We start from the raw sequence: 24,587 nt of genomic DNA on the forward strand, positions 1-24,587 counted from the left end.
AAGGAACCAACTTCTTCCAGCAAAGGAGCCTGAAACAAAACTAAAATGACTGTATGGTATTACAGAAGTATGCTGGCCTTGCAAGTTACACCAGAATTCTGCAAGGCATGTGTATGAGGAAGCAGATCTTAGTAGTGCAGGTCGGTGTATTTTTTCAGCCAGCCCTATCTGACCAGCTGTTCTGAGAACTGCTTTCCAACATGGAGGCTAACAGGCACTGTAGCTCTCTTCAGTTCTGTTTCTCTGCTGCAGAATAGTTCCCCCTAGAAAGTTTGTGTCAAGAAACAGGTGTCTTTCCTAGCCTGAACTTTCTCATATATATATATTTTTAAAGTTCATTAAATATTGAGTTCTGCTTAACAGCCTAGCTTTTTAGGGCATTTTGCCTAGATTTTGTTTAAACTCTCCCTAAAGCTATACAAGATCCCAGAGACTATTTTCAGAGATGGAAGGTTTTCTATGTTTGCCCATTATGATCTATTTGTTATCCTCGGTATGGAAAGAAGGTGGTTTCTAAAGAATGGAGTTGCAGAGGCATGTGCTGTACTCTGGCTTTAAAAATACTTTGACGCAGCAAAATGAAACATGGAAACATTTCTTCTGGAAGAGAAGTCTTCTCTGAGTTTTCAAGAGATTAATTCAGATGTTGTGATAAGTGTCCTTTTTACTGTAAAAGAAACGAGTCCTCACAGCAACTGCCTTGGATTTTTTTTCCAGATCAGCATCTGATTTATGTTGTGAAACAGTAGGATATCTGCCTTCTACTTGCATCTCTAGCCTTTAAGTCAATAGGGCCAGTCACTCAGTTATTTGAGGGAAATCTTTCAGGTTAGTTGTGAAACAGTAGAATATCTGCCTTCTACTTGCATCTCTAGCCTTTAAGTCAATAGGGCCAGTCACTCAGTTATTTGAGGGAAATCTTTCAGGTTATATTTTAATAAAATGGATTAAGTCCTTGTAAAGCACACTTATGATGATCATGAATATGGAACAGCATTTTACTAGATAATGTCAAATTTGCACAAATGAGAGATTTTTCGTTAGCATCATTAGAAAAATAGCTTATCACAGTGAAAAAGCAAGAGTGAACTATGCTGAAAGGAAGACAGCAACTCCCCTATATAATCCTGCCTCATACAGTCTTGTTTATAATTGTGTTTATACCAGTTCATAGTGACATATACAGACACAGTATCAAACATCTGTATGTATACATGATTTCCGTAACTTTCCTTTTGAGCTGACTTCCAGTGAGTCAGCATTTTTAATGGTAGCTAAATGTTTCAGAGGCATTTGACCAATTGCCTTATAAAGTTTACAGCATTATATCAAGATGCCTTCCATGCAAGGTTAGGCTTTCTTATTTAGTATATCCTTTTAGTAAATATTTCTCCTTCTGTGTGACAAAGGCACTGAGGAGTTGTATTAAAGCTTTTCCTTTGTGACCTGCAAAAAGCACTTGCTAAAAAACAGAGTCAGAAGAAAGAATGTAACTGAATAACAATTCAAAAAGCTTGTGGGAGCGTTTGATAAAAGTCACTTTACAGCTATTAGATTTACTCCTGGGTGTCTTCCTGAAACTTATGCTGGGTAGCAGTCTGTGTAGCTTCCTTGTTCTTAATGTCTGATTACATTTTTCTTGAAATAAGTCTCATTGAAGTAGCTGAAAGATACGTCCTCAGAGGAAGTTGCTGCCACTTTTGCCTCACTCTTAGAAGCACAAATTTCTTGCTCGTACACAATGTCCATCTATTGCTATACTAAATTTTCTGCAGATCTGTTCCCAGTGGGTCAATGTCAACAGCAAACCTTTCTTGTAGTTCCAGTTTTGACGAAAGCTGTATTGTCAGCTTTGCCTCCCTTAGGTCTGATGCAGAATCCGTTGAAGACAGAGGGGAAGGTGAGATGAATTTAACAAAGGCTAAAGACAAATGACCAGGTTGAGAATGTGTTGTGAAATACAAGGGCTGCTCTTATCTAACATCACCACCTCACATCTTGTGAAATCTTTGTGGATTTAACAGACCCTTACTTCTTCAGAGATGAGAGTGTGCTGTATCTCTGTTTTCATTTAGAATTTTTGTATCAGGGACTGAATTGGAAACTTTGTATCAGTCCTTCTGGATGTTGTAAATAATCAGTATACTGACAGGACTGGTTAATGTTAAAAAAAATAATAATTAGATATTGCTTATTAGTGAACAAACCCATCATTTTTGCTTCTGGAGATAACAGTATATATATACGATCTTTAATTATAATTCTGGGTGCTAAAACTGTTGTCATATTAGGTGTCATAACACAAGGGAATGTTTGTAACCCATTGATACCTGCAAAAGGGTGCATGCGCATTGGTGTGTTTGGATCAGAAATGTATTTTTGAAGTCCATCTCTCAGTCATCTCCATTTCCTATGCTGTGATTCACATAATGGAACAGTTTTGCACAACACAAACTGAATTCTTTCCCATAAAACTAATGTGCTACATAAATAGACCTGATTATGCTGCAGCTGCTAATGGGTGTTCAGTCCGTGAGACAAGACTAGAACTAGACCCCTATCCCCATGTTTGTAGTGTTGATGCTGATCCTCAGCATTAAGTGTTTCACTCCATGCATTCACACCTACTATGCTACACCTGCTTACTAACGCAGAGCTTGCCCTCCTCTGTTTTCAAATGTGACTTTAGAGCTTCATATTTAGGTACCAAAATGTTGCTGAAGATCCTGTTCACTTTTGCTGAGTCTTAAGCTCCTTTAAAAACTCTTAAGTGCTTTAGAATACAAATCTTGGGCTCCTAAGGTGCTGTTGCAAAAGTACCGTGTCTTACAGGAATAACGGCTGAAGTTTCAGAAGCTTAAAATCCCCTGTGCTCTCTGCTTTATTCTGGCCAGGCTCTGCTTTGCAGGTTATTTTAATCTAAGTAGTAAGACATCCTGCGTTTCAGTTGGTAGAACTGTTGCAGCCATGCTTGCAGTGGGTGAAGTTGGGTAGAGGCTGAAGAATACATTAGTCAACCTTGGAGAATGGAGCACAACTTTTACAAATTTAGGCAGACCCACCTAATTCTGTCTCCTTGGTGCAAGCTTTTCTTTGTCTGAAGTGAGACCTTTTCAGTGATACAAGTGAGTTGCAGTGACAATGATTTCTTTGAATGATTCTGTGGGTAGGGCATCCACAACTTCTCTAGGCAACCTGTTCCGGTGTCTCATGACCTTGATAGTAAAGAATTTCTTCCTTACATTTGATCTAAATCTTCCCAATTTTAGTTTAAAATCATAGTCTTTGTCCTATCACTACATGCCCTGGTAAAAAAAACCTCTCAATTTTTCTTATAAGCCCCCTTTAAGTATTGAAAGGCCACAATAAGGTCTCTCTGGAGCTTTCTCCAGGCTGAACAACAGCTCTCTCAGACTTTCTCCATAAGAGAGGTGTTCCATCCCTTTAACCATTTTCATTGCCCTCCTCTGACCTGCTCTAATAAGTTCATGTCTGTCTTGTACTGGGGGCCTCAGAGCTGAATGCAGTACTCCAGATGGGGTCTCAGCAGACCAGAGGGGGAAAACCATTTCCCTTGACCTGCTGGCCAAGCTTCTTTTTATACATCCCTCCCCAAAATCACTTAATCACTTTTTTTCCCTTTTTTTTTCTTTTTTTTTTCTTTTTCCTAATTTATCTCCTTTAGCTGTAAAGGCCCTGTAAATAGCATGGTTAACTTGCAGCCTCAGTCCTCAGTATTGTCAAACACAAATTTCAGTGTGTTTATCCAAGTCAAACACAAATCTAGAGACAGACAACCAGGATTCCAACTGAGTTGTAGCTGAAGATGCAATTCGTATTGTGGGAGGTGGGAATCACATGCTGTTTCCCAGTAGTGCAGAGGCAACGCTGACTAGTTGTAGAATAATCACTTCATTTCCATAACATATTTTGTGCGCTTTCTGACATCAGTCTTTCTGAACATCAGACAAACATCTTACCAGGTGCAACCTAAAAGTTCTCCTGGATTTTCCATTTGATGTTTATTTTGGGGTGCAAACAGTAAAATTTTTTTCAGTGTCCCTCATTGTGTGGCATTTCCAGAACTACTGTGTAACTTACATAAAGAATATTGTAGTTTCCACGAGAAACAGAATCAGACGTATTTTTCTGGATGAATGTTTATAGCTATGATCAAGTCCTTTCTAGTGTTTCAAGCATTTTGATCTTTACATCAATCTTGATTCTTTTAATTGTTTCTCTGAGTTTCCCTCCTCTGTTACCTTTTCCTAATATTTGGCAGTAGACCTGAATGCTCAATTTAAGGCTATTAAGAGTGAAGTGTTTCCTGCTACTTTTAATAAATGCTGCATTTTGCATGAAAGCCCATGCCTTCAAATTTATTCTTTAAACTGCAAATTTTTTGTTCCAGTTTTGCTATTTAGAGTAGATTTTGTAGCATAAGCAATTTTTGATCTTTTTGATTTGGGAAATCCTGAAGATTGCTGTTCCTCCCAAATGAACCAGGTGTTCTGAAGAACTGTTACAAGATGTAAGAATAAAAAAGTTCTGATTACTCTAACTACTTTGGCAAAATAAATTACTTTCAAAGTTTCACTCACTAGCATGTTGCAGAATCCAAAGAAACTGATTACCTTGTACGTCTTGTTGGAGAACACAACCCTTTCCTCTTAATAACTTTTAAGAATACTTGGCTTGTATGTGGTGTTGTTGCTTAAGTATATGCCACCCTATTCTGGAGCTTGCACTGATGATGTATGAAGTCAAATATATTCATAGGTGGATGTTTGCTGATGGAGTCAGTACTCATCACTTCTTCGTGCTGTTGATCAGTAGCTCTCAAATTCAGGGTAGGCAGAACAAGAAACAACTGCTATGCAAAATCTGAAAACTAAGAACCAGAACAAGACAGCCAATGTACTTCTGAAAATTATCGCTAGCTTTCAAGATATTTTGGATCTGAGAAAGCCATGCCTCTCTAAGGTCTTTCTTTGTACCCCTTGCTCTTGAAGATGATGGTATCTTATGATACCCTGGCATAACAAGAGCTTGATTCTTCTCCTTATGGTTTTTAGCTAGGAATTAATTCACACATTGAGAAGTGAGCTTAGTGGACAGAATCCTTTAGTCAAGCAATTGGAGGCACCAAAGAGGTCATTAGTAGCTAATGCCACACCTGAAGTAGCCTAGAAATCCTTTGGGGTCTCAAGGGAGGTGGTGTGTTGTCAAGGGTTTTGTTGTAGAGCTGTAAATTTGGCTCCTGGTGTTCCCTGTTCAACCTGCAACACCCTCCTACATGAGGATGGTAGTGGAGAAGGTCTGTATCTGAGTCAGAATATGCTGCTACTTACTGCTTTTAGCACATACACCAACCTGGCAGAGGGCCTGTTGTGCTCTTAGTATCTAGTTATGCCCCCTTCTCCTCCTAGACCCCTTCAGTAGCATATGTAAATAAAACATGCTCTGGCATTTCAGACAAGGGAGTCGGAAGAGTCTTGAATTCTCAATTTCATTTTTATTAAGGTTAAAATACGGGTCTTCTGCTGTTCTTTAAAAACAAAATGGCATGTTTTTCAGCCATGAATGTACGCATCACCAGATTTCCACAGTTTTTATGCTCCCAGTTTGAAATACTTTGTGCATGTGTAACTATTTATTTATTTAATCTGAAACATTGGATTCAACTCTTAAATGGCATTGTATCTTGTCGTACAGCTACTCTGAAGGACACTCAGGATGAATTAAACAAGAAAGCACTTCAGACTTTGGAGAGGTGAGTAGGAATCTTGCAGATACTTGCATTATTTATTTCTTTGGATGAATTTAGAATAATTGTTGGTTTTAATGGGTTTTTCCTGCATAAGGCTTCCTTGCCTGAAATTTTAAGAACAGTTCAATAGATTTCAGCAATAGTCTGCCAAAACTATTCCTGTCATGGCTAAATTATGGCAGCAATTATTTGGTTGAATATCCAAGGTAAGAGTACCTGTTCTGCCATTAAACAGAAATAATCTTAGCCCCAAATTAGCTGCAGTGAGATCTGCAGTGCTGGGAGATGCAGCTTCCTCACCTGATGTGGAAAACAAGTTTTGTCTCTATTCTTGTGCGACGCAGGCTTAAACTCCTGTTTCCCTCATGGTGGGAAAGTAGCTTCACCACCAGGGTACAGGCTGCTATGGAGTGACCTGGCATCAGTGCACTTCCCAGGGAGGAGATGGTTGCTGTTCTGAGTGTTTGCATGAGCTATTGTATGAAAAGGGGTCTACGCACCTAGTGGTACAATGTCATAGAATCATATGGGGTTGGAAGGGACCTCTGGAGATCATCTAGTCCAACCCCCCCACTGGAGCGGGTCTACCTAGAGCACGTTGCACAGAAACTTGTCCAGGCGGGTTTTGAATGTCTCCAGAGAAGGAGATTCCACCACCTCTCTGGGCAGCCTGTTCCAGTGCTCCAACCCTCTCACAGTAAAGAAATTCCTCCTCATGTTTAGGTGGAACTTCTTATACTCAAGTTTGTGCCCGTTTCCTCTTGTCCTGTCACTGGGCACCACTGAGAAAAGACCAGCCCCATCTTCCTGACACCCTCCCTTTAAGTATTTGTATGCATTAATTAGATCTCCACTAAGCCTTCTCTTCTCAAGACTAAAAAGACCCAAGTCCCTCAGCCTCTCCTCATAGGAAAGATGCTCCATGCCCTTAATAATCTTTGTGGCCCTCTGCTGTACCCTCTCCAGCAGTTCCCTGTCCTTCTTGAACTGGGGCGCCCAGAAATGGACACAGTACTCCAGATGGGGCCTCACCAGGGCAGAATAGAGGGGCAGGATGACCTCCCTCGACCTGCTGGCCGCACTCTTCTTGATGCAACCCAGGATGCCATTGGCCTTCTTGGCCACAAGGGCATATTGCTGGCTCATTGTCATCCTGTTGTCCACAAGAACTCCTAGATCTTTTTCCTCAGAGGTGCTCTCCAGCAGGTCAGCCCCCAACATCCACTGGCTCTGCTCTGAAATTATCTGTGAATTAAACTCCTCTGCAACAACAGGTACTTCAAGTAAAACTGCTTGGGTTAAAAAATGTTTTTGTCTGTTCTGTTGTGATAGAGAGGTGAGGTGTGCGCTCTCGACCCAGCTACAGCTAAGTCACATCACCCAAAATAGACTAGGTGGTGTTAGGACAGTTGTTAACATTGTAAATGCCTACAGACTTCAGATGGCAACTAAATGGAAGCTTATATGGTCTAAGTCTTCAGCTGAAGTATCTAATTCTGGGTTTGTTGTGATCATACATTACAAAAGTGAAGAAAATTTGAGATCTCTGGTATATCAAAGTACAGATGTAGCAGGTTGAGCATATTACTGCATCTTAGCTGTTTTGCTGATGCTGGGCAAGGAGTCGCCAGGCATGTTTGTCTTGCACTGGCTTTGCAGTGATTGCAAGAGCATGTAGTAAGCTGAAACCAGAGATGTAGTTTTAGATATTTACCCTAAGGAGACCTGAAAGATAAAATTTTTAAAAGCCATTTATTCAGTCACTTTTCAGATCAGAAGTATACTTTAAGTCACACTAGTTCCTGGGCTCCAGTGTAGTACTTTAACTGCCACACAATTTTGATGTAATTGCAGTGCTGCAGTGCTTTTAAACTGCATTTATTTTTATCCTTTGACCTTTCCTACTGGCTGTGACTTGATTTCATGGTATCTTAACTCTAGCTAGGAAGCAGACAAGCTTCTAGCCACACATTAGGTACTCAAGCTTCAGCCAACAGGGATGTTGTGACAGTGAGGTAGTTACTAGTGTCTTCCTAAATGCCTGAGTTTGATTTCTTTTTTTGTGTGTTTTGCACCTGTTTTTAAAGTACACATATGGTTTCTCAGGCCATGATTTAGCTTGTAGTCCTCCTTCTAAGTGGCCTTTTCAGATGGAAGCTTGGATTAAATATTTTTTCTAATACCTTTTGAGGAAACTGAACAGTAAAATAACAACCCTTTGTTCCTTTCCAAAAGCACCATTAATCTCTTCTCCCATACACCCATGTGAACTTTGCCCTGTTACTTATTGTTGGAGAGGCTACTGAAGGTTTCACAGGAGCTGCTTGCTAAAGTGGCAGCTCACCCCGCTCCAACAGCTTAGGGCAAAGTTGGGTTTTGTCTTGTGGAGTCTTGTTTTTGTTTTGGGTTTTTTTTTTGTGGTTTTTGTTGTTGGGTATTGGGGTTTTTGTTTTTTGTTTAAAATGAGGGGAGAAATTAGTGACTTGCTTGTACTAATTGCACCTTGATGTTTTTGGCATTGCTTCAGAAACCTCAAGTGCTACCTTGACTTGCAGAGCTACAGGACACATTCAGTCTGAGGTTTGGCCAAGAAAGGTTGGACTACATGATCCTTGAGGTCCATTCCAAACCTGGCATTCTGCAATTCTGTGATTTATATTAAATTAATTAGTTCTAGAGCCATTAGTTACAAAAGTAAACTCCAACAGCTTCTTGCTTACAGGCCAAGATGGCATTTGAGAAGTGGCTGCTATTGAAATGATGTGTGATTTGTTTCCTGGAGTAATTCTTTGATTTTTGTTTCTTTCTTTGTTTATTATTAGCAAATGAATAGTTTTGGCAGGGTTTTTAACCACCAGCCTTGTCAGCCTGTCGTTTATCCCTCATAAGGATATTAATCGTGCTCACTTTGGGCAGGGTGATGCAGGTGCAGGCTTCCCTGGTGTCCTGGAACGCAGCCCAGAAAGAGGTTAGGAATAAGTTGGCTATGAGGGACCTGTCTCTTCCCCATCTCTCCCATATGAAATTATTTCCCAGTGCCACAGAGCTAGAAGTGAGCTCTGTGGGTTAGCAAGGGGATGACCCACTAGTCCCTGAGCTGGGCTAGCAAGGTGGCATGAGCCCCAAAACTCAATCTTCACATTGCTTTGGTCAAGGGCTTCTCCACAGGCTAGCAAGCTCAGACTGCAGTTTCGTGCTTAGCATAGTCTGAGAGGGGCAGTTCTGCCCTGGTTGTCCATCCCTATTCCCTGCCTTGCATAAACCTGTGTGAAGGGCTTCCACATCTGGTTCTGGAGACACTGAAGCCCTCAATAACCAAAGGATCACTGCAGTGCCCACTGCCAGCCACAGACTAGAAGGTAGTATCTAAGAGGTCCAGACTTGAGAAGTAGGGGCCTTGGTTTTGCTCAGCTCCTGCCATCAAATTCTCATTTCTCCCTCAGTGTATTCCCTTTCCAAATTAGGAGTCTGCTGTCAACAATTAGACTAGAAACTGCAGGGTGGAGGATGTTTTGTGTGTTTGAGCACCAGCTCACGTCATGGGCTCCTGATCTTTAGTCCTCTACATGCTCATAGTCACAATAACAGCAGAAACAAGTATTACTTTTTTAGTGCTAACCTAACTTTGAAAAGTGGCAATATAGGAACAAGTTGGACAACTATCTCCCTCACCTAAACTACCTAAAGATAATGCTTTAATGGGTTTATCATAAGTTAAGAGCTACTTTCTTCATATCAGTTACTGATGTTCCAAAACTTTAAGTGGCATATAATGAAGGAGCATGTAAGTTTGTAGAACATCCTGGCACTTGTGTTTCTCACACTCGTTCCTTTGAGCCTGGCTTAGCCAGGCCAGCATTGATGTGCTTGTTGTCTAGTTTTGGTGTGCTACCCTGTTACAGGACCAGTTTGCTGTAGGTGGGGACTTGGGTTTGTTCTGTGCTTGTGTGTGACTCATGGCGAAGGAGTTTTGCAAAGTATAATCTAACAGTCACTTTTCTTTTTGTATTGTGTGGTCGTCCTTAAGAGCACATGACCTGGCCCCGGAAGATCACCAAATCATCCTCTACCTGTCACTGCAGCTGGCTCTTGTCAGACAGGTATGTGCAATAATTGGCAACCACTGAGTCATGAGAGGGTGGGAAAAGGACAGTCCAATTGAACAAGACTCAGGCTTGCTAAGCAGGGTCCTTTCCTTCCTACATTGTAATCAATAGCAATCAATCAGAATATGTTTGTGCAAGACTTTTTAATTATTTTGTAAGTAGTAATTCTGTAGCACATGGAATGACCACTGCTAGGGCACGCGTTCGGCTGTAACTCAGTGAGCAGTGCTGTTCCCACTTGGAGCAACTTCGTCTGGGTGGGGTAAGCAAGGTGTATTTATTCCTGTTCCCTGGGTATCATGCTGTGTCCTTCTGCAGGCCACTCCAAAGGCTCTCTCATTACTGCCCAGTTCTGTATCAGGCCAGATTGCACACTGTCTGCACTGGGGATTGGTTTATTCCATACTTGGGCACGTTCAGCATTAGGCTTTGATGGGTGCTGGAGCTCTGCAGCGAGTGGGATTAGTTGGCATTTGAATGTTGCTGCAGGTGTTAACTCATAAAAATAAAGCTGATCAGCAAATACACTGCACTGCCTATCAGAAAAAACATTTGGGCTGTGCTTTATTTTTCTGTCCCTTCTTTTTATAATTGGGATGTGATTTATTTCTCTGTCCTTTCTGTTTAAAAGCCAAAGTCTTTATTGGAACAGCCCCTATTTTTCAAATGCTTCTCTAGTTAGACTTGAAATTTCATCATCATAGTTTCCTTCTTTGGCAGGCTTTCTGCTTGCTGCAGTTTTCTCAGTCTACACTACAGAGTCAAACAGTTGGATCCTTCTTACTTTCCTCAGTTAATTAGGGGAGCTGTGTGCTCATTAGGTTAAGCTAATTGTTCCAAGAGAGCACACTCTTGATAATGTCACTTTGTAACCCTTTCATAATGAGAGCAGTGTGTTGTGAGGAAGCCTGCAATAGAAAAGGATAATTACAATGGCTTATTTAACTTTCTCATCTGCCTACTGGCTGCTTTATGAGGCAGTTTGCTCAGGGTCTTTCATTAAAAAATATCCGGCTACCCTTCCTTCTCTCGCAGCTTTTGCCTCTTAGGGAGGTTGTCTGATTTGCTGCCTCTTCCGCTTGTTGCCATGAGTAAAAGCATTACAGCTTTTCAAATGCTATCCTTAAAAATAAAATCAAGATTGTTATGGTCATTGGTTCTTTGTTGTTTTCACCATTATTGGTCCACTGCATTTTAACTCATTACTGTTTCTTTATCTCTAGTTGTAGCCTGTCTTTACGGTGTTGTTTCGTATGTCTCATTTCATCATTTCCCTTCCCTCCAGTTCTTTCCATTCAGTCTTTTGTCCTCATGTTCACTTTCTCTTTTGTCAACCTCACCTGTGTATTTTCATCCTTGATGTTCTGCCAGTCACCCCTGCTACCATAGATGTGTGATCTAAGTGTGTTATGTAGTGTCAGCCTGGCCACTGCGATGCTGCTGCTCTTCTCCACCAAGTGAGATATAAATCTTTAACGCATGCTTGGAGAGAGAGGAGATACCTGAGACATCTTTATTTTTAGACTGCTGTAAAATATCCTGCCCTTCTTTTGCCAGTTTACTTAATGATAAACATTTGGTAATGCATTTTTAATATCCTTAATTATTTAAAGTATCTAATATATTCTCTTTCTGATTAACTGAAAGACAAATGATACCTTTTTTTGATAGATTGCATTAACTATTGAACATCGCAGTTAGGCGATGCTACAGTACCAACAAATCAGGCCATTGCTACCCAGTAGGTTATAATATAATACCTGACTCTTATTCTCAACAAATAGGGCTTTTTAATTCCGTAGTCAAGGTCAATAAAGGAGGTAACCCTACCCAACACTGAAAAATGTAGGTATCAGCTTGCATAGATAAGAGAGCGTTTTCATGGAACAAAGCAAGAGAGGCAGCTGGCTGGTAGAGTGCCAAGCAAAGTTGGAGCAATTCATCTTCCTTGGAAGACTCTGTAAAATATTTCCAATAGCTCTTTGTCAGCATTAGGCAAGGAAGAGGGGAAACGGAAAAGCATAAGCTTCCCTCTGACATGCAATGAGGACGTGACAAGAAGAGGAGTGGTTAAAAAAGGTTTTTGCAGAGTTGGCGGTTGAAGACCACCAGCAACCAAAATGAAAGATGATTATGTGCTTTGTACTTGTGTTTGTGTGTGTGGCTTTGTCTTAAAGAGCACCAGAGACACTGGGAGGAATCCAGTGACTCCTGGAGGGTCTAGAATCATAGAATAGTTTGGGTTGGAAGGGACCTTTAAAAGTCTAGTGCAACCTCCCCTGCAATGATCAAGGGTATCTTCGACTAGATCAGGTTGTTCTGAGCCCCATCCAGCCTGACCTTGCATGTTTTCAGGGATGAGGCATCTACCACCTTTCTGGGAAAACTGTTCCAGTGTTTCACCACCAAAAAGGTTGTCCCCATCTTTCTTATAAGCCCCCTTTGAGTATTGGAAGGCTGCAGTAAGGAGCCTTCCCTTTTCCAGGCTGAACAACCCCAATGCTCTCAGCCTTTCTTCACAGGGTAGGTGTTCCATCCCATGATCATATTTGTGGCCCTCCTCTGGACCCGCTCTAGGTCAGCCCCACAGCATTTTAGGGTGGATTTTTCAGCAAAATACAGAATAGAAGACCCTTTCCTATAAGGAGGTTCTCAATCTGGTTTTCCCTCCAAGTTGGAAGTGCTGTGAGGCCAAGGTCAGTGTTTGCGGTGGTGGCTATCTCCACCTGCAGCGCCTGGCTGGCAGCCGGCCCAGCCCATCCACAAATGAGACTTGTAGCTCCCAGCTCCCTGCAGCTGGTTCTGCTGCTTCTCCTGTTTCTGTGGTAACAGCATTTGGATCAGCAAAAACAAGGTAGAATGAACATTCTGAAGCTCACTGATTTTTAATGCCTTGCCTTGTTTTTTAGCATGCCAGTTTCTATGGAAATGACTCTAGAGAGTCAGCGCTCTTGTTAATTTTAAGTGCTGGTTCCCTTTGCAGTTTGGGTGGTGGTGTTGTTTTTGACCTTGAATGCCATGTAAATCAGTATCGGATACATAAAAACAACATATGGGGGTTTCGTACCATTTTAATACTTGATTTGATTTTGACCTTTCTTCGCATGAAAATAGGAAGGGAAAGACAGCCAGGGGCCAGCAGCTGAGAATTAGAGGTCTCACTTATCAATTTCATATGTGGGCTGCCAACAGACCTGAAGTTTCAAGTGGCAATAACCAAAAAACATCTACTGTCTTTCAGAGGGCCTGAATGTAAAAATAAGATAAACAGCAGTTAAGACACCACAGAAAATATTTCAGCTGTTTTCTCCACAGTTTTTATTCTGGTTTCAAGAAGGCAAGACTGCTGTCTTTACCCCAGAAGGTGCTTCTTCCAGTGACTGCTGAATGTGGGTAGTAATGGTCTGTTTTCTCCCAGACCAGCTAGTGCCTCCTCTGCTGAACAGCAACGTGCTGCTTTTCTGTCTGAGTCCTGGCCTAGATTTTTCTGGTGATCAAAACCAGCTTGAAGTAAGAGTTAAATAACAGCTTAACTCACATATATGTCTGTGCTTGCTTTCCCGAAGTTCTGGTGGACTGTAACAAGTCTGTTTTCAATGGAAGCTCTTTCCAGGCAATAAAGATTTCTCCTTTCTGTAATCCCTGTGCTATAAAAAGAGATTGAGAGGATAGTTTTAATGGTTAATTAACTGTAATTCACAACTGATGTGAAATTATAAGGCCTGAAAACTCCTCTTATGAGATCCTGTTTCACTTACCATTCTAAGTATGCAAGGGCATTCTAGTAGTGGGAATTATTTTTAACGCTCATACTGTTTTCCTTTTTATATCTACAGTTGTAACATTCCAGCATTTTTTTTAAGGAAACATATAGCATTATTGAAATAAGTCCTATTATATGAGAGGCAGCCTAAATAATCCATATTGTGGTATTATTTTGGTAGTGCTGGAAGATTCTATTTCTGGCTTCCGGCAGTATCTTTGCTTCCTAATCAGTGTGATCTGAATATACCTGTGTGCCATGCAGAACACGTGTGGTATATTTATTAACAGAAAGATGAATCAGAGAAGGGTAGCATCTTCTAATTACAGGCCCTGTTTGGACTTGCGCTCCAGCTGAAATAAGATTACTTTGAAGCACAGCACTTGTAGGGAATTTAAACTGGCAGCCTACCTCTGATGCAACCCTGAAGTTTCAGGGTGCCATCTGGGCTGCTAGCTTTCATCTTTCTCATATTACATAGTTACTTAAATAAATAAGCTGAGGCATCTGTCAATAGATTGATGAGCTCTGCTTTTCAAAAGAAGTTTGTGTTGAGTGCTGCCAAATGTCTTGCATTTGTTATTCTAGAAATTTATTTTGTATTTTATTGTACCTGGGCTGTTGCAGGTTGTTGTTTTGTATAGTGCTTCCTGTAAAGGATTAGTCTCCTCATATTATTTATTAGACCGTATTTTTTCTTATCTATGTTTTGTCCACTGTTTCTAATTAAGCAGCAGTCCTGTGTAGGCTATAAATGGTGTTATAGCGCTAAGGAATCATTTGGGGCTTAAGTTAAACAAAAATGTGTCATGATTAATTTCCAAAACCAGCCATTGCCTGTGGCTCTGATGGTACTAGAGGGAAGGACTGAAATTAGATGTAACTATTGCAAGTCCTATGCTATGGAACAGGGGAAAATTATCTTAGATTATTTCTGTTTGAACAGTGTGTGACTGCCTGTTCAGCAGGCACAGGTTTGCAGGAGCGACCACAACTGACTTGTGTTGCATCATTTCATGTGTGTTGCAATGGAGTCAGAGAGCTTCCTTGATAGCTGGCCTCTGTTAGGGGTATGGACTTGCAGTAGTGTGATCATTAGACGTGTACACATACAAAGCAAAGTCTCAGTGACTTAGTTTGCATGCTTGTATGCAAGTAAGGTCAAGTATCCTTACAAGTCCCTCAGTAAAGAAATTAGTTGCAAGTGTCATTCTGTGTCTGATTCATACTAGCAAATTAGAATCACCTTCCCAAGTCTTTGAATAGTTGGGTTTGGAGGCGACCTTTGGAGATCACCCAGTTCAATCCCTGCTCAAAGCAGGGTCAGCTGGAACAGGTTGCTCAAAGCCCTGTCCAGTTTGGTGTACAGATTTTCTTTTTCTTCTAAAGAACTTATTTTTCCCCAAACTTGGAATTTCTTCATGACTTCTTGTGCAGGTCTGAGACAAAGGAATAGAAAAACTAAGAGGTGTTTTTAGTCCCAAGTACAAGAAGAGTCTTGATAACAGCTTTGTTTTAGTAAGTCAAATTTATATACCTCTGGTATATGTACTGAAGAACTTCGTGGACAGGCAGGTCTTGGCCAACCACAGTCTTATGCTTTGGTCCTGGTTCCAAGTCGTCTTGTCATTGCTAGTGTTTTTACATTTTAAGAAAATGTGTCCTAGTTAGCTGCTGAGGGAACATTGGTGATTTAAGCAGTAGGCTATAACAACACATGTGGTTAAAGTAGCTCCACTGACAAGCAGTAATTCATTAAAGCTGAGCACTCAGTCATATATCCCGACCTGAATCTAAGCCAGGACGTTCAGCAGTTTTGAAGCTGTGGGCCAGATGCCAGTTTGGGGTTATGTCTGTGGAGCAGTCGCACTGATCTCCGACTTGCATGGAGTCACCAGTAATAGAGTAGTTAAGTACTTTGGCTTGCATAGGCACAGTAAGAGTGAAATGTCATTTGCACCTTAGAACAAAGTTGCCCCATGAACAGAGTATGTACCACGTTCCCAGAAGTATATCTGGGATCTAGATAATCAGTGATCTCTGTTGTAACTGCAGGCAGCGTAATTGTTGCTTTCCTTAGTTATGTAGTACTTGTTTTCCTGAGAGATCTGTGAAAGCAGTGGAAATTTGGCACTGGTGGTACGCCAAGGCAGGAGAATGTCTGCAGAGCTTTGCTAGGTGGGAAGTTCTCATAGTAGGAAAGGAGCTATGTTCTCCATCTCTTAGAGGAAGGAGAGGGAAGGTTTATATGAGGAAAAGAAATTTATATGAGGAAAAGATTGTTCCGGTTTGTTTTCTGCAGGCTTCCAGGGCTAAACACAGATCTGGAATAATTCAAGCAACAGTAATTTCAGACACAGAGAATCTTAAAGAAAATCCTCCCCATATGAACTCATTAGTAGCCAAAAGAAAGAAAATCTACTCAGAAATTCCCTTTTGAACAGATAGACTAAAATAGGGTATTAGATCACATTAGAACATGTGGTATACTTGCATTCATTATAGATGTTTTCTGCCAAGTGAGACTTGATTCTAATAGTGTGCTGCTGCTGTGTCAGGACTGCTCTTTACATGACTGCTTGCAAAGATATTTCTTCTTCTGACAGCATTTTGAATCTTGACTCTTTTACCCTTGAACATTCAAACTTAATTTTTATGTTCTTGATCCAAATCATGAAAGGCCTTGTATAGCCATCACAAGAGACAAAATGCAGCAGAGATGTAAAATGCTCTCCCCCAGGAAAAGATCCAGCCACCCATCCTGGAAAACAGTTGAGAATTGGGTCTCTGTAGTGGATCTGTTTACAGCATAGAAGCACCATGTCAAAGTAAGAGGGGGTTAACTGGATCAGGTCTGCTGCTCCTGTTTATAAGCAGTGATTTAGTAACGCTGCAGACTCTTTTCTCTAGAATGTATGGGTTTTTTTTCAAGCAGTTCAGTCTGTTAATTTTGTCAAACTGTTCAGATAGTAGAAGTCTTTCTCACAGGTGCTTATGTAGGATTTCTTCAGAATTTCTAATGACTGTATTTGTTCTTACTTTGGGGATATAATGTAGCACTGAAGGAGAAATGTGTTCTCTTTTTCTTTCTACCCCACCTCCTCCCAGATTTCTGATGCTATAGAACATCTTCAAGAAGCACTGCAACTATGCAAAGATGACATGAATTCACTTCATCTACTGGCCCTCCTCTTTTCAGCTCAGAAGCACTATCAGCATGCACTGGATGTTATCAACATGGCTGTTGTTGAATACCCAGAAAGCTTTAGGTAAGAATTTTTGCATGATGCAATATTTCCATTCAGAATTGATCTGCTCACTTACTCTGCTGTTCTCAGTTAATACACAAGGAGCCTGTTAAATCAGATGTGCTACTGGTATGTCACAGGTGTATGTCCTAGGTGTACCATGAAGCTAAAACATGAGGCTCAGGATATTCTTTTGGTTTTCTATCTTCATGATCTTTCTGGTTTTAGAGCTAATCTTTGTGCTTATTTGCTTTTCCAGTATTTGCCTTTCTGTACCGTGCTGATGCTGTCTTCTCCCATATCAATCCCTGTACTTTTTTGTATGTCACTTTAGACGTGAAGAAATGAGTGTGAGACAAGTATGATGATGTCCATCTGTATCACAAATAATTTTGTATTTGGTAAACTTCCTGGTTAAAGACAAACAAATTCTTCGTGTATTCGCCATTCTTTTGATGTTCATGTATGACAAACTTTGCTGCAATATCACAGCTGGGAGAAAAAAGATAGATGAAAATCACAAGCTGTAATAATGTATAGCTGAAAGGATGGTTTGTCTGCTTAAGAGCAGGTTTGAGTCAGCGCAGACTTCTTGGAGCCAGAGGTTTTCACTGTTCTATATTTGACTCAGTCCTTCATCCATCCGAGGGAGATAAATTGAATTCCTTACGATTTACTGTCATGACCTTTCAAAACAATGAATTTATCTGTTCTGTGTGAAAATGAAAGCTACTATAATACATTCTGGTGATCACATACTAGTAGAGTTTCTCAGCCAAACTGCAGCAAATCCTGTTGCATTGCTGTAAGACCAACTTCCATTGAGATTTTCCTGTATTTATCTGATGTTTTAAACCCATGTAGCACTGTCTTTGGACAGCCAGCTTTCTCAGTTGAGGGAAGGTGCAGTCTCCACAGATGTAGTCCAGCAGCTGAGTGGGACATTGTCTAACCCAGAGCAAAGGAAGGTCAAAGTGAAATTGAGGCTATCTAAATGTGATCTTAGATGCTTTAGGATCTTCTAGAACTGTGGTTCTATATCAGCATATAATGCTTTTCATTGTAAGCTGCATGTTGCCATTTAAAATAGCTCTGCTATCTGTGTTTTTGAGATTACTTTGTGTACGTGAGGAGCTAAGACTGTCAGTGCACATCTTTGAGAACGAAGTGAAAATTAGTAATGGAAAAGCTCTTACAACGATGCCAGCATCTCTTCAGAGTGTGAACATGGGTATGATTGAAGCAGGAAATAACTCCAGTGGCTGCTAAATTGTGTTTTGTGGTTTGAAAGTAATAAGCATAGTAAAAAAACCTTATGTTGTACAGTCAAAAATCACATCATGCAGTAAGGTCAGTTGTACATTGAGGCCTACAACCACTCAAAGACAGGTAAGACAGAGGTGGAAGAGGAAGAAGAAACTGGTTGTTGATGTGAGGAGCGGAGTATTTGCCATGTCAGATCAACCAGCTGTTCCACTGAGTCCCAGATCTTTCCTCCAGTACTTACTGATAATTTATGCTTCAGGGGAGGACAAAATAAAGAAAATATGGTGTGCAAAGTAGCTGGGAAAGCTGCTGGGGGGGTTTATTTATGCCATCTGGTAATCTGATTTTCCCAAAGTCAGAAAGAGTATAATCTATGCTTCCATCAGTGCCCAGTCTTCATGTCCGGAAAGACCTTGCAAGGAGTAGCAAAATAGGTTGTTTCTGGTAGAAACAATTAATATGGTGAAACCCACAAGTTCATGCTTTCTGCTAGACACAGACTTGTTAGATTGTGTGCTCTTGGAAGAACCCCTTGTTGCTTCCTGTGTGCCCTGTAGTATGTAACACAGTTGGCAGTGAGACATTCACAGGTACAGAGGGATGCAGGAGTAGGTGCTGGCTTCTTGCCTCTGCTGATGTGACTAGCCTGTGTCAGTGTGGGTCTCTCTCCAAACCAGCCAGCAAATAACTGGTGAGGGAGGGAATGGAAAAAGAGTATCAGATTTGCAAGACAGGAAAAAAAATTTAAAAAAAAATAATTTAAAAAGCATTTCTGAAGAAAAAGAACAGGATTCCACTGGGGGGGGGGGCAATAAGAGTAACAGAATACATCTATAGTTTGTATCAAATCTGAAATTGTTCCAGACTTTCTGGAGGTCAAAAGTGCAGTTTATGCTAGGAGAGCTTTAGTGCTTTGTAAAACCTCTTTGAGAGGAGAAAGACCTGATGCTATTGTGTATCTCCAGTTGTTACTGCCTTATAGAAAAATTGTAGTAAATTTTACTACTGCATGGAATGACTACAGAATACTTCATGGAAATAGTATAGGCAAGTTCAACTGCATGATTTTAAAGCTCTGTTTTAAAGTGGTTGATTATTTTTCCCAATTCACGTTGTTATGAACCAGGCAACTGTGTAATGTGGTGCCTGGGGCCTCCCTTCCTAATGACAACTCTTTTAGGAAGCATAGTTTGATGGCATGTATCAAGAAAAGAAGATGAAGGCTGCATTAAGGGACCTTATGGCTCTGTAGACGGCAAAAAATGTAAACATTACCTGGATGTATATCCTCAACAAAAGAAAGAAAAATACCTAAAAAATTAAGGTTTTAACTGACCCAAACTACAGACATCTCATACTGTTTCATTGGTCTCTGCATGTATTTAAGATGTTCTTGTTCCTGCTTTTTTATTTTCATATTAAATTCTTTCATTATATATTTTAAAGAAGGAATTGTTCAGGATGTCATGTAGTTGGTTAGTGGTTGAAGCAATTGGAAAAAATATACTGCATCGTTCAGCTAACACAACATCCTTTGGCCTGAGCCCCATAATACTGACCCAAATGCATCTAGAAGTGCCCCTTGTTGGAGTGTTTAAACTTAAAACGCTTCATGTTTCAGTGGTCGGTGTGGTGCATAAGGAGGAGAGATATGAAAGCTAAACACTGAATACACTGAGTGAGAGATGAACTGGAATGTTTTGGATGGAGCTGTTGGAGAAGAATGTTGAGTAACAGCTGGATATCCAAAAGCACAGATTGTTCAGAAAAATGAACTTAGGAAGATCACTTCAGCTTGAAAGGCAGCATATAGTAACAAACGCTTTACCTTATAGTCAGTGAATGACTGAATTGGAGCACTTGGATGTACTGTCAAGCAGTGACAGTGGAAGACTAGATAGAGGAAGAATAAGAGCTAGCTGTGTGGGAAATACAGCAAGATGGAGTGAACCAGAAGAAATACACTGCCTTGCCATGACTATAAAAGATAGAAACAATAGCAACTTTTACATGGGAGGTATTACCTGAAAAATTGCTGACTCCTGTGGAGGCAGACTGCCCAGGATAAAACTTAGTGTTTTTACATTCTATCAATGTTGGTGCACTTGTAAAAGAAGTTGATGAATGCAGTACCAACAGTTGGTTTTGGAATGTATTTTAAAGCACTATCCAGCACCTTTGGGAGAGAAGACTCCTGATAGCATCAGGTAGCTCCCCTCCAGGTCAACGATGCTGATCATAAACATTTCTTAAGATGGATTCCTTCATTATTTTTTTTCCCAACTCAAAGGACAGACTTCTGGGCAGTATTTTGCCTGAGATCAACTGTGATTACCTTCCTGACTTGTCTTAGGGATAGATCTTTTAGCTGGAAGAAATAATACTAGTGAGCACCCCTCTTCCCCCCAGGGTGATCTTCTTAAAAATAATGCGTTGTTTATTTAGAATGAGAGTATCTCCCTTTTTAAAGCCTGTATTTGCACCTCACAAAATACTCCATGCAGAAGTCCCATAGGTCTGGCAGACTGCAGAACCCACCAGAGAGCGTGGGTGACACAGTCCTTTATATTCAGCTGGTAATATTTCCTCCTTCCTGTTTTGCTCATGTAAAATTGACTTTGTGCTCCTGACTCACCCACTCTTCCAGAGACTGTTTTGCTCTCTGGTCATCTTTTAGCTCTAATTGGTTAGCTCCCAGCACTGGAAAAAAAAAAAAAAAAGGTCTGTACCTAGCCTGAGGTTGGAAATAGGATATCAATTTTATGTATACTCTATTGCTTTATAATTGCTCCCAAACTGCTCATCAAAACCTATTCTGTTGTTTGCCAGCTTTTTTTGTCTCTTGGATGGCCCCCCCTTTAAGCCAGAAGAAACAATACATTCTTCTGGCTTAACATACAACAACTTCTAATCATTGCCCAGTGTGACAGTGAATGTTTTGTTAAATGATCACGTCTTTATATGTGTAGCAGTTCTGCATCTGGCACAGGGGTCATAACTCTTTTAATTTAATAGCTGCCTATATTCCTTCTCTTCCTAAATTATAAGTCACTATTCTGTTGCTTTCAGAGTCTCAAAATGAGTTTTAAAGAGAAATAACAGAAAACTTTTGGGAAGCGCCGCTATTCTACACATAAAGACTCTAAAAGAAGCCAGGTGGGCTGGTGTTTCAGAGCGATGTAGCTGTCTAATGCAGATGGTTTTGTTCTACCCAAATACTTGCTATCACAAAAGCAATTATTGTAAATGTAGTGCAAAAAAGCTCAGAAGGCCAGGAAATATTAAATGTTTTTCTTGGAGACTGTCAATAAAAGAGAAAGTAAATTTCACGTGGGGAATTGTGTGTGTTGCCTTGGTGTTATTTTAGCAGAAAGGTTTTGGTTTATTGGTTTGGTTGGGTTTGTTGTTCGGTTTTTTTGCTACAGACAGCCCTCAAAATGCAAAGTTCTCTTCTAGGTTAGAAGTGGCTTACTGACAGCAAATGTCCTTGACTTCATCACTACTACATTAATTTCATTAAGGACATGTGAAGTAATTGTCTGGGAAGATTTATTTGTCATAGTCTGATGCAGACTTACTGTGGGGAGAGCTATTCTGTGGTGTATAAGCAATGTCATTTACCAGGTGCTTCCACTTGATACAGAAACCCCCCAATGTAAAGTTAAAATCTCAAAATGCATTATTAAATTGGCATTCCTGTTGGAATTCTTTTTCATTATTTGCCAGGCTTTTTCTTGTATGCTGAAAATAAAAAACCTCATGCCTTCCTTGAGCAATAGTTTTATGGGCACTAGCGGAGTACTGCAATATTGTTGACAGCCATAAAGTAGGACTCTCTTTTTGCCTATAATCTTTATGGGGAATAAGGAGTCAGTTGTCTCTTGGGCCATGGTTTGCAAACCTCTGTGTTATGCCTAGTCTCTACTGCAATTTTTGTGTCAAGGTAGGTTTACCTCCCACCTCACCCCTATATAATACAACTGTGTATGCTGTGGAATGGTTTTACCACTCTTCTCGCAAAAGTGGTGGTGACCTCGCTTAGCTTTAGAAGTATGGGTTTAGAGAATCAGATCATCCTGTTTAGATGGTTCTACTTCATCATTAGGCAAGAGGCACTGAAGCCTGCTACATCTTGTGAGGGGACAGGGTGATAAAGCAGCTTGTTAAAATTCTCAGAATATTGTTTTGTTTGCTGAATTCCTCAAGGGTGCAAAGTCTGAGGATCTAAACCAGGGATATATTAATATTTTGGCTGTAGCATTTGATCATGCCAGATAACTTTCATAAATAGGATATTCAAAACCCTTAGAGTGGAGCTTTTTTAAGTTGACTTCTTGTAGCGGTTTGTTCACACCCTGGCTCGTGAGAGTGACCCACAGATGTTCTGATCTCTGTGTTGATGCCCCAGACAATAATACGAAATCATAAAAGATTGAAGTATGTACTTGGCTGATAGGACAGTACTGCGCTACAAGAATACAGAACATATATTAGGCTTCTCTGATTCACATAAACAAAGGAGATGTATTATGTGGAGTTAGAAGGGTTGACCTGGGTTTTTTGCTATAGTAACCATGAATGTTTGCTTTTGTTTGCATGTTATGATCCCTTGTTGGTTTTTACAATATTAACCTAAAAAAACCTTCATGATATATTGCAATAATCAGGACTATACTCTGTGGAACTGGTAATGATATTGAGTATTTGTATACGAGGGGAAATCTTTAAGCTAGTCTCCTGACTCTTATTAATGATAACACAGATATATAAAGCTTAAAAAAAAATTAGAAGTATAAATCTATGGGGTTTATTTCTGGGTTGTATTTGTTTCGCAGTTTTCTCTCTTTTTTTCTTTTTTTTTTCTTTTTTTTTTTTTTCTTCTTTTCTTTGTTTGTCCTGTATGATGAGGAAATTGAATGAATTCTTGAGTTACTGTATCCAAGATCAGATTCCCATTTTGGCAGGTTCAAACAGATATATGCACCCATTTCTAAGGATCACAGTCTGATTTAAGACAAAAAATTCAGCAGAGGAGCATGATAAGCTTCTATCCACCATCTTAATGCAGTGGGAAGAAGTAGCCTGCTAGCTGGTTCGTGTCTGTTTGTGCCAGCATGGATTTGTGTTAGTGTACGTATCAATTCTTTCTAAAATCGTATGGATGGAATCAGCGGTAGCTGGGGAGGATTCCATTCCCTCATAGCACAGGATTCAGAATATCAATAGCAGGAGTTAAACAGACCTTAAAGAGGCAACTTTCTGCAGGCTTATTTTCTTAGTATGATATGAAAAGAAGGAACAGCCATGTGGTTTTCCAACCGTAGCTGCAGTGGTTTGAGTCTTTCCTCTGGATGAAAAACGGATTTTCTTTCATAATAACTTCTCTTTTTTTCTACCACCTGAGTAAACGGCTACTGCCTCCATTCATTTAAGACCTTTATAGTGAGCAGCTGTGCTTCAATATGCTGGGTTTGGCTTTGGACAGGTAACAAAAGTTCTGCATATGCACAGGCTTCACTTTGGAAATTTAAGAATAAATTCCAAAATGCCTGAATAGCATGGTTGATTTGAGATGAGATAGTTATCACACACAGGTTCTGTACTTCATAACAGTTTATTTGTGTAAAAGTGGGAAGATCCATAAGGGGATGTCAGTAACTTTGTGTTTGAGACTTCGAGCTCAGATTTTGTGGATTTTCCTGTAGATTCCTGCTGTGTGTTTGTTGGGACTGCTAACTTGTTTTTGACATCACATTTAAGGCTTAGTGACTGTTGATAAGCCAGAGGAAAATGCAACCTGTAAACCACTTTGTGGTAGTAATAACTGGCTAAGTTACCTGTTGATCTTTAAAATCTTTGTTTCTTTGCTGGTTTAGACCTTAAAAGAATAAGCTCTGACCATTCAGCACAGCTGTTTTTTTAAAGATCAAAATGTCAATTTTAGGTTCCACTACTAAGAATTGTACTGACATTTATTTTTATACCTCTATTCACATTTATGTAATTAACTTCTTGCCAATGCTTTCTTATCTGGTTGGAAGAAATGGATGCTTTTCAGTTCCTGCTGGCTCACTTTAGTGCATTGTATATATCTGCTGTATCAGTGAGTTAGTTCCTCCAGTACACCCTTTCCTCCCTACTAAGTGCCATTTTCTTTTGAACAGCTGCAGGGTGTTCTGCTTTATATGCAAAGGAAGTGTTTAGGAGCCCTGACTGTCTTTGTTGAATGCCAGAATATATTGAAAGATAGCGTGTGTGTATTAGCTGGGCAGCAGAGTCAAGTTGCCAGTAGGAACTCTGTGGGCTGGAGTTTTGCCATAGTATGTGCCTGCAGGGGTTACCCAAGGTGAGGAGGGACTTGGTGATTGGGATCCCTGTGTTGCCACCAGGCAGTTTTGTGAACTCCAAAGGTACACCTGGGTCACAGACCTCGG

At 40.3% G+C, this 24,587-nt stretch overlaps 1 protein-coding gene across 2 annotated transcripts in view; it reads left to right on the plus strand.

Moving 5' to 3' along the window:
- TTC7A (tetratricopeptide repeat domain 7A) overlaps positions 1 to 24,587 on the plus strand; it is a 179,406-nt gene that overhangs the window by 67,992 nt on the left and 86,827 nt on the right. For both annotated transcript variants that reach the window (XR_001413041.1, XM_014951213.1), the window contains 3 exons: positions 5,716 to 5,773; positions 9,798 to 9,870; positions 16,748 to 16,908. Coding sequence is in view for 1 of the 2 variants with exons in the window: in XM_014951213.1 (XP_014806699.1) it covers positions 5,716 to 5,773; positions 9,798 to 9,870; positions 16,748 to 16,908 (292 nt within the window). In the remaining variant the exon portion in view is untranslated. The remainder of the gene's footprint in view (positions 1 to 5,715; positions 5,774 to 9,797; positions 9,871 to 16,747; positions 16,909 to 24,587) is intronic.

The sequence above is a fragment of the Calidris pugnax genome, unplaced genomic scaffold (assembly GCF_001431845.1).
Source record: "Calidris pugnax isolate Ruff unplaced genomic scaffold, ASM143184v1 scaffold24, whole genome shotgun sequence".
In the NCBI taxonomy this organism is placed as follows: domain Eukaryota; kingdom Metazoa; phylum Chordata; class Aves; order Charadriiformes; family Scolopacidae; genus Calidris; species Calidris pugnax.